The 14,863-nt window shown below is 31.2% G+C and overlaps 1 protein-coding gene and 1 pseudogene across 1 annotated transcript; one reads left to right on the forward strand and one right to left on the reverse strand.

Annotated features, from left to right (window-relative positions):
• The first annotated feature begins 990 nt into the window (after positions 1-990).
• Positions 991-4,779, forward strand: LOC114402449 (annotated as a pseudogene).
• A 3,888-nt stretch (positions 4,780-8,667) lies between these two features.
• Positions 8,668-11,881, reverse strand: LOC114402440 (LEAF RUST 10 DISEASE-RESISTANCE LOCUS RECEPTOR-LIKE PROTEIN KINASE-like 1.1). Its single transcript, XM_028365010.1, has 4 exons — positions 11,053-11,881; positions 10,417-10,470; positions 10,036-10,293; positions 8,668-9,775 (listed from the first exon to the last, which is right to left on the reverse strand). The coding sequence occupies exons 1-4, from the start codon at positions 11,768-11,770 to the stop codon at positions 8,820-8,822; spliced, it is 1,986 nt and encodes a 661-aa protein (XP_028220811.1). The 5' UTR covers positions 11,771-11,881; the 3' UTR covers positions 8,668-8,819.
• Positions 11,882-14,863: the final 2,982 nt, after the last annotated feature.

Consider the following 14,863-nt stretch of genomic DNA (forward strand, 5'->3'; position numbering starts at 1 on the left):
GTAGCCTTTTTTCAAACCAGTTCGTGTAAAACCCAATTGGGTTTCCGTTTGGTTATGATCCAGTTCGGATTTTTTTTTTCACACACCTTACAGATTTATTTTTAAGTTTTGAAATGTTCGGTTAATGATTTAAAATATCTTGTCGGACAGCCTAACATTTTAGCAATCTTTAGCTAAATATTTTTTGTTTCTGTTTTGACTGGCTTGCTTGCTATCAATTGAAAATTGAAACTGTTGGCTTGCTTGCTATGCATGCTCATATATTCCTCGTTTAAGAAGAAAGCATTGGATAATCATCTTAGATCTTTCCTTAATTATTAATCCGGTTTGGTGTGCAAATTTTTTAGAACCAAGTTCACAGCAATAAAGAAATTTAAAAAAAATAGTAAATTGACAATGACATAACATCAAGATGTTATTATATACGTAACTTTATTTAACTTGATTGTCAAATTAACGCTATTGAGAAATTTAAAAATTCCCAAAAGTCAGTGTTATATTTTACAACTTATATAAAAGAATTTAAATTTAAGTCATATTTAATTTTATGACTTCTATTAAAAAAAGTTGAAAAATATAGAAATTCACATACTATTTTACTAATTTGTAAAGAAAAAAGTAAAAGTCATGAATTGATTAATTAACAACTATTAAAAATGACTAAGGAAAATGCTAATGACATTTTTTCATAATATTCTTTTGTATGATTAATTAAAGATTAAATTACTTATTTAGTCCCTATAATTTAGTTTAATGATTCTTACTTTTTTAGTTTTTGAAAGTAATCTTTTTAGTTCCTATAGTTTACATTTTAATTCTCTTTTAGTTTATGATTCTTATTTTTTTTAGTTCCTATAATTTTCAAATTATCTAAAAGAGAATTAAAATGTAAACTATAAGAACTAAAAAGAACACTTTTAAACTATAGAGACTAAAAAGAATATTTTTTAACTACAAATACTAAACAGGGACTAAAAATGTAAAAATCATGAAACTATAGAAACTAAATGAGTAATTTAATCTTAATTAAAATTAAATAAATATTATTAATTTTAGTGGGCCTCAGTTAAATCAGGAGAAAAATCATCAAATAATATGTGAAACCTATCTAAATTATTCCAAAAAGATAATATCAAAGAGTGTTATTAACATTTCTTAAAGAAAAAAGTTCTGATAGACAACGGTCTGTGAGTTGCATCCTCACATACGACTGACTACATTACGGATAATTTTGCAAAATCTCAATAAAATTACCCTTGTTACATAAAGTTCGTTTTTTCCTGAATGACAAAGTTATATATAGACTACACTAAATGACATGTTGTAAATCTCAATAAAATTATCTTTATAGAATCACTTTAATAGAGACAAAATCTTATACATGATTTAATATTGATTTAGATAAGGATTAAAAATATCTAACGGTATTCCTTCAAATGATTTTTGTCAGGGACATTTCTCACTTCAAGTTACTTGGCAATTTTGCATTTAAAAATAAATAAATAACCTTGACGGCTTGGCCGAAGCAACTATGTTAAGCTTAAATGAGATCAATTTTAAGTTTATGTTTGTCTTCAACCTGGTCTAATGGTTTGCTTAGTGCAATACCATCAATGGTCACATGTTCGAGACTAGACAGTTCCTTCACAACCAAAACCAACAACCCGCAACAACAGATCAAGTTTAAGTTTATGATAATGCTTTCTTTTCAGTGTGGTCAATTTGTAAGTATTAGTTGCTCCAAATGAGGTAATAAATGCAACCTGATACCCAGCTGGATCTGATGTTTATCTGATGTTTACAAAGCTCATTCTTGTTATCATTTTGGCTGTCTGCAAAATTTAATAACTTAAAAAGCGGAAAACAAATAGAATATGCTCTCTTTTTTGGAGTGTATAATATGCTCTTAATTCCATCGAAATATATAACAGTGTAAATGAGATGAACTTAGAGTCTTTCTTTTATTTTAATGTCCTTTTTAATGATGAAAGTGAAGATTGATCGAAGGATGTATGGAAAAATATTGAACATATCTAGACAGTATTATGTCTTCATGCATTACCTATTTTTAGGCTTTGTTATCCTTGCCTGTTATTTTCGTTCCTAAGTATGATCTAGATCATTACGTATCTTCGTACAAAAATTATGCAGCTCATGCATATCACACACAGCTAGTGTGTATGGTATATAAATAGCATTACTCTAACTCATCTAACAAATTCAACAAAAGCAAAATTAAAACTAGCTAACTTTTGTTATGTGGTTGGACTTTGGCATGAAGAACTACTCATGCAAAAGTTCTTGTCGCCTATTTCTCTAATAATACTCTGTTTCTTTTGATGCCTTCAACTAGCTAAATGGCAGAAACAAACAGCAGCAAACCACAATAAAACTTGCTTCGAAATCTCCATACTTGCTATAATACAATCAGCCAGCATACAGGGTAGAGATCCCTATAAATAGATCATGAAATTCAAAGAACATCTTCAAACCACATTGATATCTAATTAAGTGTTCCTATAGGCTCAAACTTTCAGCCTCATAGATAATTACAATCATGTCTCCCCCATCTTTAAAGTACTCACTGATCAATCATATCTGTTTATGCCATCATTGAAATATCAAGGGGTGGTGACCCAGACATCCTCACTGACTTCATAGTCCCCCCCAACACCACCATATCTGATGGCAACTTCTTCACCTTCACCGGCTTTCGTCCCATATTTTCACCCAACACAACTCTCAGATTTCAAAGTGCTGAAGGCAACCAAGGTAGAATTTCCAGCTCTTGATGGACAAAGTGTCTCATGTGCAATCCTTGAGTTCCCAGGTGGTGGCAGCATCAACCCATCACACACACCCTTCTGCAGAGTTACTCTTCACTGTTGAGGGTTCCCTTCAAAGTGGGATTTGTGGACACAACCAACAAGCTCTTCACTCAGACACTACAAACCGGAGATCGATCTCTTTGTGTTTCCAAAGGGTCTCGTGCACTTCCTACACAATGCGGATCCTCAGAAGAATGCATTCGCTATATCTGCCTTTGGAAGTGCCAGTGCTCGGACTGTGTCAATTCCTAACACTCTTTTGTTAGAGATTATTCATATAATCCTATGATCAAAAATGATTTAGATTAAAATTAGAACAGACTTGTTTCTCATTATCATAATCTCTATTATAATAACAAGTCTTTAATTTCAATATATATGTGATAGTATTTATTGGATAAATATTAATAGATTTCATTTATTAATTTACATATATAGATGAGTCACATGTTGATGTGATCATTAAACTCACTCAATTGAAATTTTCTAATGGTTAAAATTTACCATAAACTGTCAATAGAAAATTCTCAATAAGAGGTATAATAGCTTTCTTTGACCTGAGATTGTTAATTTTATTTATTGTATTTTGATTCCAGACACCTAATGTTTCAGAGCATTTGTTGAATGGATATTAAATATAATTAAATACTTGTAGAATTAATGATTAATCAAAAAGGAATTCATCAACTCTTGATAATGAGTTTGAGCTCTATGAATAAAAATTATATCTTGGCCTGAAAAATTAATTAAATGAAAGAAGAAATGAGTTTCTTAAGTCATTATGAGTTAACTCAAGGATTTGACAGTAATATTCTAGTGTTAACCTAGAGCTCTAAAGATGAAAGAAATTATTACACTACTCTTTTAATGATTCTTGAAAGTAAAATGTTACTTCATGCTATCCGAACGTTAAGGAGTGTTGCTAGACGTCTACTTTGATCATTATATTAATTTGATTAATATATTGTCGGCTTAGTATTAAACTTACGAGGTCACACACAAATGATTGTTTTAATCTCTATTAAAGAAATTATTTTAACATTTGATGATTAATTAAATTAGAGAATTTAATATGATTAAATGATTAATTGATTTCAAAAAAGGTGGAATATTATTATATTTTTGCTAGTACTAAAAATATAAATAATATGAAATATTTGATAAAAGAAGATAAACAAACATGTATGATTTTATATTTAGAATTTGAGTTGAAAAGATGACTAGATATAAGTTTGACTTGGTCAATTATTATTTTAATTTTAATTTTTAAATGGTTAACAATAAAAGGTAACAAGAAATAATATAGCTTAAAAAAAGATACTATTAATAATGATTTTGATTTGATTAGACATTTGATATCTTTAGCATGCTATAAATAAGGCCTTGGACTGCACGTTGAAATGCGGCTGAAAACATCACTTCTTTATTCTTATTTTTTTACATGTCAAAGTTGTTGACGAATAAAGATCGATTTCGGTGTGGATACATTTAGAGTTTTCACACGATTTTTTTTTTTACTTCAAGAGCTCATCAACAGATACACTCTTTATATGTCAGTAATATAATCTTAAATATAAAACAATTTTTTTATTCCACAATGTATATTTTTGAACACCTATTTTCCTTCATCTTTAACACCACCATTGATGACAATGTCTTGGCTCTGGCCTTCAAGACTGATGTTGCCACCATTCAAACTCTGAAGAAACGCTTTGCTCCTAAAGCATGATGACAATGGGTAGAATCAATTAACTAATTACCACCTTTTAGCTTCCGCATTTGTGATATTCCCTCTGAAAGTTCTGCAGTCCAATAAGTAGTTCTATAAAAAGGGTTTGAGATGCCTAATGAATGTTTTATCTAATTGTTGCTGTAATTGTAACCACCCGGAATACAATAAAGAACTTTCTTGTGTGTTAATTTTCATATCAAATGAGTTTTACTGTGCAAATCGATATGGGAAAGTAGGGATCAAATTAAAGATGTATTACACATACGGGTCAATTTAAGAATACGCTACATGTATATAGTGACCAAATTTAGAATGCATTATATGACGGCAAACGCCAAATCAGTTAACATTTGTACGTATAGCGAGACTAATTTAATAAGTCTTTATATATATGAACCAAATTTTTCACAGCCTATAATCTGTTATGAATAATATAATATAGCAAGAATAAAGAGATAAAAAAAATTAATGAGCATTAATTAAATGTATAAAATTTTAAAGTGTCTGCATGCCATTATTCTGTAATATAACAAATCTCACCTTCAAATCCACCGTAAAAGAAGTGATTACATTGTTTTACAAATCCATTTTCATACAACACAATGTCATTGACTGAGGTATTCAATGGACGAAAACTCAATTTTAATGTTACCAACCAGGGGTTTAGTTCAGTTAATTAACAGAATATATGAGTATTATAAATTGTCTATTTGATGCCTACACAAACCATTTTTTTTACATTACCATCAAATGTTTTCTTTTTCTTCATTTTTTTCCTTTGGTGTAAAAATGTTTTCTTCAACTTGAATTGTTTGTCAAAAGTAAAAAAAGATGGATAAATTACTCTAACTTGTATTTTGTACTGCATATCCTATGTTAATTATAACATTAAACATTGTATATATTTTTTATATAAAAAAATTGTAATGCCAACCAATTAAAAATAATGATATGAATTGGTAGTACAACTTTTGAGGTAATTGTCAACAAAACTATTTACCTGCATGCACTATATAGTTCTAACATTTTCTTATTATTATTTATTCATTTTCTATCCGTAAATAAACATTAAAAAGGATACACCACATTTTAATCCATAATAATTTAATTTTAAATACTTTTGCCCTCTAGCTTTCTTCTATTAGTGTTATTTGTTTGTCATCCACATTAAAATGGATGTTAGCACAGCTAGCCTTTCTTGAGTTTCTTCGGCAGTTTCTGAAGCTGTTGTGGTCCATAGAGTATGGATAAAATCAACCGTTTTGTTATAAAGTTTTTTGCAGGAACTATATAAACCCCTTAAAGGGAATCTCTTTTATTCGCTATCCAACAAACAGCACCCGGTAGCTTTATTAAAGTTCATCACATATGATGATTTGATAATATTCCTTTTTATTCTTTCGAGGTCGAGACTAATTTATACTTTGCTCAAGAGCCTATATGTTAATCTTGAAGGATTTTACGAAGTGCATTGATATGTTTGATACTGGTTGTGTTCAGGTTTGAAAACAGGTAAGGCTGGACCAATAGAGAATATGCTGCTAAGGTGCTATTGCTGTTAGGATCTTTGAGACACGTCACATGTACAATAAAATTAGGAAAACAATACTTCGACATCCAAAATGTTTATTGATACCTAGTGAGAAAGAAATAAAAGAGAACAAAATAGAGTTATTATAGATTCCATAATGTGATAAGAAAAGATTAAGAGATAAAAAAAATGATGTGTTAAATAATGTTTGAAAAAATTAGATATTCATGTTCTAAAAATTATAGTATCATTATGTTACATGTATAACACTTGTGTTTTTTTTCACCAAATATAATACTTATGGTACTCAATAAAGAACATCCTGATGTTTGACATTAGAACTTAGAAGTACTTTATTCTTAAAAAATGCTATTTTATACACACAGTAAACAGGGCACCGGATCGAAAAGGGAGCAGTGTAAATTAAGTATTGCTACCACTGTAATCATCTAAAATACAAAAAAAAAGACCTCATGCTATAGAAAAATAGAGAGAGATTAGGTTTATACCAATTTCCGGTACAAAAGTATTGTTTAAATTTTTATTTTTTATTATAAATATTAAGTTAGTAATACTGAACCAAATTGGATCCACAAACATTTGGGGCTTCCAACCATCATAGACAAGAGGAAAAAAGCTGTTTTCGATTTATCAAAGATCATATTTGAAATTGTATTAATCATTGGACGAGCAATCAATTTGTTGTCCAGGCCAACCCTGCAAACTCCTTCAAGTTATAATGACATTAGTTGGAAACCTCCTCCTAATGCTTTCATAACTTGAAGAAACATAAACTTTTGGTATTGGATTCTGTTTGAGAGATAAATGGCAACTTCATCAAGGCAAAATCATCAACAATCAATGGCTTCCCAACTCTAAGAGAAGCTAAAGCTTGGGCACTGTTCAATGCCATTCTCTGGCTGCAGTAGCACTAAAGTTTTGTCATACTCGACCGATCTAAGAGAAGCTAAAGCTTGGGCATTATTCAATGGCTTCCCAACCAGATTTTTTTTATCATACTCGCTGCTGTAGCACTATACACATTATTATTACCCTTCTCCCGTTAAGATAAAGCTGATCTCTTCCCCTATTCCCACCTAGGTACATAGGATATTTAAAAAAAATGAACATCTCTCTTAGTAGTGAGATCCGGCAAAAGAATATGAAAGGTGATTTCATTGTATTTCTGACCAAGAACAGGGCTTACCACAAGAATTTTTTTTGTAGGGCGATAATTTTGAAAAGACAGATTGAATATCTTTCCTTTAATCCCAGGCAAAATACGATCAGAGGATGCCAGTGCCAATTAATCAAAAACCTTCTGGCAAAATAAGAACAACACGTACATTCAAAGCTCCTTTTTTACTACTAGCAAGAACTTGTTTCACTCGCGTATCGTAAGCAATTCAAGCAATTGCTTCAAAATACAATATTAGGAAGTAGTACTTGTGGAACCTCAATATCCACGGGCTTATTAGCTAAATAGCAATTGGTCCAGATAATATGACCGGTTGCTTCTGAGAGATTTCCATAATCTTGTTATGCAAAAATTGGATATCATGATTAATATGAAGATGGATCGAATAATCCCTTTCTTCGTAGAAGAAAAAGCATTTTCAGTTTGAATGGTCTAATCATTTTCAGTTGGCAAAACTCGATCGATCTAAAAACGAGGACAGGTTCAGTTTTCAAAACTATACCTGTTATATTTTTTTAAAAAGTATATTTGATATTTTCTTAAAAAGTATATTTTTTAAAATAATTATGTACTAATAATAATTTTTTATTTAATAGTTAATATTTTGTATATCGTGATATTATATTCATGACAAAATTGTTTATTTTATTTTAATATATATTATAAAATATAACGATATTATTCATATCAAACATAAGTAATATCAATCTCGTAAAATATGAGAACTTAATTAAACAATTGATGTAATTGATGTAATCGATTAGTTGAATTATTTTACCCGATAAAAATTGCTTTAATTACCAATTCTACTTATGCTTTAATTTATTTATTTATTTTCTTTTTGAATTGATATTTCTAATAATGCATTAGTATTTAAGAAAAGGATAAAAATCGTTAGTAAAATAAAATAGATGCTTAATGAATGATAAGTCACATGGATCAATAAAAAGATAATAATTTTGAAATATTTTTTGTTATAAAAGTAAAAAAAGAAAAACAAAACAAAGGTTATAATAATATACAAATCAATTAAATTAAAATTTTATTCTTAAACGTGAATTATTCTTTTTGTTTCTTTCTTTCAAAATGTATTCCATGTCAGTTTTAAACACATTTTGAATTTTGTTAGTTTTTATTTTTTTATTTAATTTTTCTTTAATCAAATCCATATTTTTTAATTACTACAATTTTATCAAATTAGTTTTAATAACTATTCTACTTGATTTAATTAACATATTAGCTTGTGTATTTTTAATTTAATTTATTTGCTTGAGCAAACTTTTATTTTATTAATTATTTTTAATTATAAATTATTTTCAAAAAATCTTTAAAATTAAATTTTATTAATTAAAAAAAATTCTATACTTAATTGTAAAAATTGCCAATAATTTTTTTTACATTTTTTTTTGTACATAAAAATTGCCAATAGTTAAGCTTACATATTGAATTAACCACATTTCCGTCAATCCCAATACAACAAAAACTGTAACAAAAGCAATAAACTCATTTGCAACGTAAAGTGTGTCAAGATTACCCACTGCCATTAGGCGTAGTAGACTCACTGTGCCATGTATCAGTGACGGCTTTAGGTGAAGGATGAACCATCATTTTTCTCACTAATCCATTCTCATCCCAATCTGGTGAAGGTAGAGAAGGGGGACGTAAATCTTCTTCATCATCTAGATGCTCACCCATATCCTTCCCAGTTTCAATTCTCATCAGCACCTTCAAAACCTCGTCCATAGAGGGTCTCAATTCCTTGTCCCGTTGCAAACACTGAAAAGCTAATTCTGCCACCGAAACCATCATCCTCTTTACCTCACTATCTGAATCAAAACCAAGACAAGGATCAACCAGCTCACTAAATGCACTTTGCTGAATCTTATTTATGGCTAGATTTGACAAGTTAATCTCATCCCTACGCCTTGTCATATCAATAGCTGGCATAGATGATAATAGCTCAATAAGCACAACCCCAAAACTATACACATCACTCTTGTTTGTGAGCTGGTAGCATTGGTGATATTCTGGATCAACGTAACCTGGGGTTCCTAGTGGAGCAGTGGAAACATGCGTAACATCGTTAGGGAACAACCTTGAAAGACCAAAGTCCGCAACCTTAACACTGAAACTTTCGTTAAGGAGAATGTTCTTGGTCTTGACATCGCGGTGGATGATGTCAGAAGCATGGAGATAAGACAGTGCACTTGCGGTCTCTATGGCAATTTTCATTCTTGTGTGCCATGGAAGAGTGTCGCGCCTTGCTAACTCACCGTGGAGGTGGCAAGCAACAGTGCCATTTGGAACATGCTCATACACAAGGAGTAGTTCACGGCTGTGACTTGAAGTGCAGCCATAGAGGGACACCAGATTTTTATGGCGCAAGCGTGTGAGGATTTGAACTTCGTTCATGAACTGTTCTACTCGCCTGTAGTTGTGCTCATATAGACGCTTGATAGCAACTTCTCGTCCATCTTGCAGTTTTCCTGATTGTTCAAAATCAGATCACTAGTTATTCATTTAAACATACACAACGGCTAATCAGTATCATTAGGATATTAGTTAACAAAATAAAAAAAAATATTATTGGGATGAAAAAAATTATGTTTTTTTCACTCTACTGTAATTTTCATGATAAATATTTTTTTTAATTTCTTAATCAATGTTTTAAGACACTCGACAAAGAAATCTTTAAACATAATAAGCAGAAGTAGTAAGCACCAAGATGAGGTTAAAAATGGTTTACCATAGTAAACTGTTCCAAAGCCTCCACTTCCAAGTTGTCTGGCGTGGTGGAAATTATATGTAGCTTTTTGAAGCTCCTTGTAAGAGAAGAGAGGGACTCCAAAGTAGAACCTGCCGTTTTCTGGATCAGGATTTGAGCTCGGACCAATTACATCAACATATGTGTTTCTTGATTGGGATTGGGGGTGTGATGGAGTATATTTCCGTCTAAATACTATGTATCCAATGATCAGAATAGCTGACAATATAACACTTAAACCTGCAATATAGGGAGATTCTAACTTTTAAGATACGATACTTACAGATCATAAATAGAACTCTCACTCTCTGGACATCTATTATATATATATATATATATATATATATTTATAACGCGCTTTACCTGTTACAAGTCCAAGTATCAGCTTCAAACTTTTACTACTCTTATTCTTTGGTCCTGCAGATGAAATTAAATGAAGAAATTTTTAAGTAAACAATAGAGGAATGATGTGTTAGGGACATAAGGTCAGATTAGTCTGAAGAAGAAAATTATGCAGGCAAACTAATTCTAATTGCCATAATGGCAGTAACGTAAAGCAGTCAAGTTAGCACTCAGCAATCGACTTGACTCTTACCACTGAAGTGGCAGATAGAAAATAAGGATATGCTCAACGACCAGAATTCGAACAAAATAATAATAAAATGGGCACAGCCATGCCTAAGACGAGAAAATGATATTTAGACATCCAAAACGTTATTTTAACACATAATAACAGAAAAAATATATATATAATATGTATGATAGGTGATATAATGCGATAAGAAAAAAGAGATGGAGAGAAATGAAAAATGTTAATACTGTTTAAAATTATTGGATGTTCAAATATTATTTTCCTTTCACAAATTCATAGAAGCAACTAATAGTTACCTTAAGGATGATTTGCATCCGGGGCTATAAGACACTCATCCAATTATCCAAACACGTAAGGAAGCATTTGAATGGATTAAGGAATAAATGAGAAATTTATGTGAAGCGTACCTTCTTTACAGTAGAACTTTTTATTGGCGTCAAGCCGACATTGGCCTCCCCTGTGATTATAGCACTGATCACAATCATTAGATAATACTACTTGAAGAACCATCTCAGCAGATACAAACGACAGAATGTCATTGGTATCAGTCAAGTCTTTTGTTGATATCTGAATAACTGAGCAGGATGAGAAAAGGCTATGCGCCTCCTTACTATTAGGAGTGGGAAGGCTGTCATAATATATATCATAATCATATTCAGGGCACGGGTGATTAAAATAATGTGTTGGCGGTTTCATTTTGAGGCTTTGTTTGCATTTGAACAGTGTTACATTGAATTTTATGTGAATAGAATACAAAGAAGAAAAAGGGGAAGGAAGACTATAATTATTCTTCAAAGTGCCACAAGGGTTTTGTTGTAAACGCTTGTGAAAATCTTCATCCAAAATTGAAATCGCATTCTGCTGAGCCACGCCTGTAAGCACTATGCCTTTTCCATTTTTCTCGAGCTGGATCATTTTTCTGTGTTGATGAGGATTATCACAATCATGTATGGCTAGCAAGCCACAGTCAGGTTTTTCTGCCTTGGTGAAAGGGTAATGGAAAGTTCCAAGATTACCACAAGTAAAGGAGTGTGGACAATCTTGGTGCCCATTTCCATAACCAGCGGAGAGAATGAGTACAAGGTGACAAAACAAGAGGAAGCAGAACAAATCAACTAGAGCCATACCAAATTCCCAATAATTTTAGGAACAAGTGATGAACTCTCTTAACAATAACCGGATTTTCTTTTAATGAAATATAGTTGATCTGTTGACGTTATGGTTAGTGTTCTTAAACTTACACATTTACACCAGCGTCACAATATATACATGTCACGTATCAACTCATCTAAAGCAACGTCTTTGATTCGCAAATTGACTTGGAAAATGAGCTAGGAAGACTTGGAGAAAAAATAGATGTGTGGATACAAACATCTTTTGTCTTCATCATTACATCAATGAAGCCTGACCCACAACGTTTTCCGTTCAATTTCTTCTATTGACTATACAGCATATTGCCACAAAGACAGGACGGGAATGGACTCTTCCAAAATCCATACGTTTGCCAATTTATAGTTCGAAGTTGGAACTTAGAACTTCAGTCCTTTGCTGATGGTCACCACGAGATTGGGATATATGAGAAAACTTTAGTTTCTGAATATTGCAACAAAGTGACAATTAGAAGGGCAAGTAAATGGGATTTTGGAATCTAAAACTGTTTAAAACAACACAAAGAAAAATCACAAAAATGATTTTTGGGCACTCAATGTACTGTTTGACACACACCTTGTTAGAGGATATAAAAGAGAGAAGAATATACATATGAGTAATATATATGATGTGATAACAAGAAGAAAAAATGAATGTTAATTAGGCATTTGAAGAATTAAAGTGTTAAAAAACCATTGTTAAAAAATTAAGAGTTTAATTTGTTTGAGCATACTTATTTTATATATGTGTATTTTTTACTTTTATGAATAATTACAAAATGATATTTTGAGAGATTGAATTAAGCATATATGAATGATAAATAATGAATGATAGGCAATGAGACGGTTTTGTGGTTCAAGTGTTCAACCTAGGGAGGGAATGGATATGATTAATGTTGAGCCGTTCAGGTCAAAGTCGGGTATAAGAATACATGTTATGGAAAACGCGTCTTGACAAAGTCCTTAGTAAATTTCATCAATTAACATTTCTTGGCACCAGGATTTCCCAGGAAGGATTCAAGGAGAGAATTTCATAACAATGCCACAAAAATTTTAGCTATGCTCATTTGAATTAATTGTAAGGCTATAATATGAGGGACGGTTCATATGATGGGCACGGGAACCTAACCAAATAGTTTCGTTGAAAGAGATGTAGATAATTAAATGTAAGAGATTAATTTTGAACTATTTTAACTTCATATTGCTAAATCAACAAGTGGTTTCATTATTAAAATAATTCTCAGAATTTTTGTACAAAAATAATAATTTTCAGGTTAATTAAGTCCTTATACTCAAAAACATTTTTAAAAAGTCTTTATAAATTAAAAAATGTTGTAATTAAATTCATATACCCTAGGCATGTGTTTGGTTAAGCAATGCGTAATCATGAGGCACCTCCCTTGTTTTTTCACGATGCCGACAAAGCAACTCTTTGTTGCTTCTGCTTTTTCATTTATTCATCATGATTTTGGAAGCTAAAATCGATTGTAGTTGGTATCGAAACACACGCTAACACCATCAAAATTTTGTTAATTTATATTTTATTTATTTTTATTTTTTGCCCTTCATATATTAAATTATATTTACTTATTTATAAGAATTGTATTAAAAAATTATAATAATTCCCACACGTTGTTTAATCAATTTAAAATACTTGAGAATTATTAAAATAAACTATTCAAATATCTCAAATTTAGAATTAAAAAAAAAACTCAGTCCAGCATATCAACCTTGTCCAACTAGTGGTTGATCCGTCAAATTATGACTTGCATTATTTAGTTTTTTAAAAATTATTATCAGCACTGCATTGAGTTATATTATGCAAATCGGTGAGTTCAATTATACAATCTAATCCAACTCATTTAAGCGGGTTAAATAGATTGACAGGTTAGGTGTAACCCATTTTCCACATTATTTATTTCTTGAATCTTAAAGATCGGAATATCAGATTACTAGTTATTCAATTAAACAAGTACAAGTACCATCAATCTTAGTTCCAATCCAACTTCCAATAGAGAGGGAATGGTTTACTATGGCAAACTTTTCGAGAGTCTACACTTCCAAGTTCTCTGTCGAGGTGTAAATTATACTTAGCTTCTTCAAGCTCCTTTTAAGTGAAGAGATGGATTCCAAAGCACACACTGCCATTTTGTGTCTGGATTTGAGCTGGGATCAAGTACATCATTATCTTTCTTGATTGATATTGGAGAGTTTTCCTCTAAATAGGCATCCAATTATCAGAACTGACAATATAATGCTTAAAACTGCAATAGGGGGATTCCAACTTTTAAGATATGATACTCATATCATAAATACGAACTCTCACTTCCTGGATATCTATTAAACAAACAAAAAAAAATATATTGCGTACATTACCTGTTACAAGTCCAAGTAACAGCATCACATGTTCACTCTTACTATAATGCTTTTCCGCTGCATATAAAGTCAAATAGAAGAATATTTTTAGGTAGACAATAGAGCAATGGAATGTTAGGGTCACATTCGTCTAAAGAAAAGAATTATGACAGTCAAACTAATTCAATTGTCATGATGCCAGTAACATAAAGCAATCAGTCAAGTTAGCACTCAGCGATCTCACTTATCTGATCTAGTTCTGGCATGAATTTTATTTTTTTTTTAATCAGCCTATAACACTATAAAAATAACTAACAAGGAATTGTGCCGAAGATAAGAAAAACAATCGAATGGAATAAGAGTTGACTTATGAAAAATTTATACCAAGCGTACCTTCAGAACAGTTGAACGTTTTATGGTTGACAAGCAGACATTGACCTCCTCTGAAATTATAGCACTCATAGCAATCATTAGATAATACAACTTCAAGAACCATCTCAGCAGACACAAACGGTAGAATGTCTCTGGTATCAGTCTCGGTGAAAGGGTAACGGAAAGGCCTTACATTCCCACAATAGAAGGAAGGTGAACAGTTGTACACTTGATTCCTATTTTCATAACCAGCAGAGAGAATGAGTACAAGGAAAAGTAATGAACTCTCTATTAATGCTCTATAAATGAAGCTATGCCAACTGTTATTAATCTTTCACAGATT

Source organism: Glycine soja, chromosome 20 (genome assembly GCF_004193775.1).
Source record: "Glycine soja cultivar W05 chromosome 20, ASM419377v2, whole genome shotgun sequence".
Lineage (NCBI taxonomy): Eukaryota > Viridiplantae > Streptophyta > Magnoliopsida > Fabales > Fabaceae > Glycine > Glycine soja.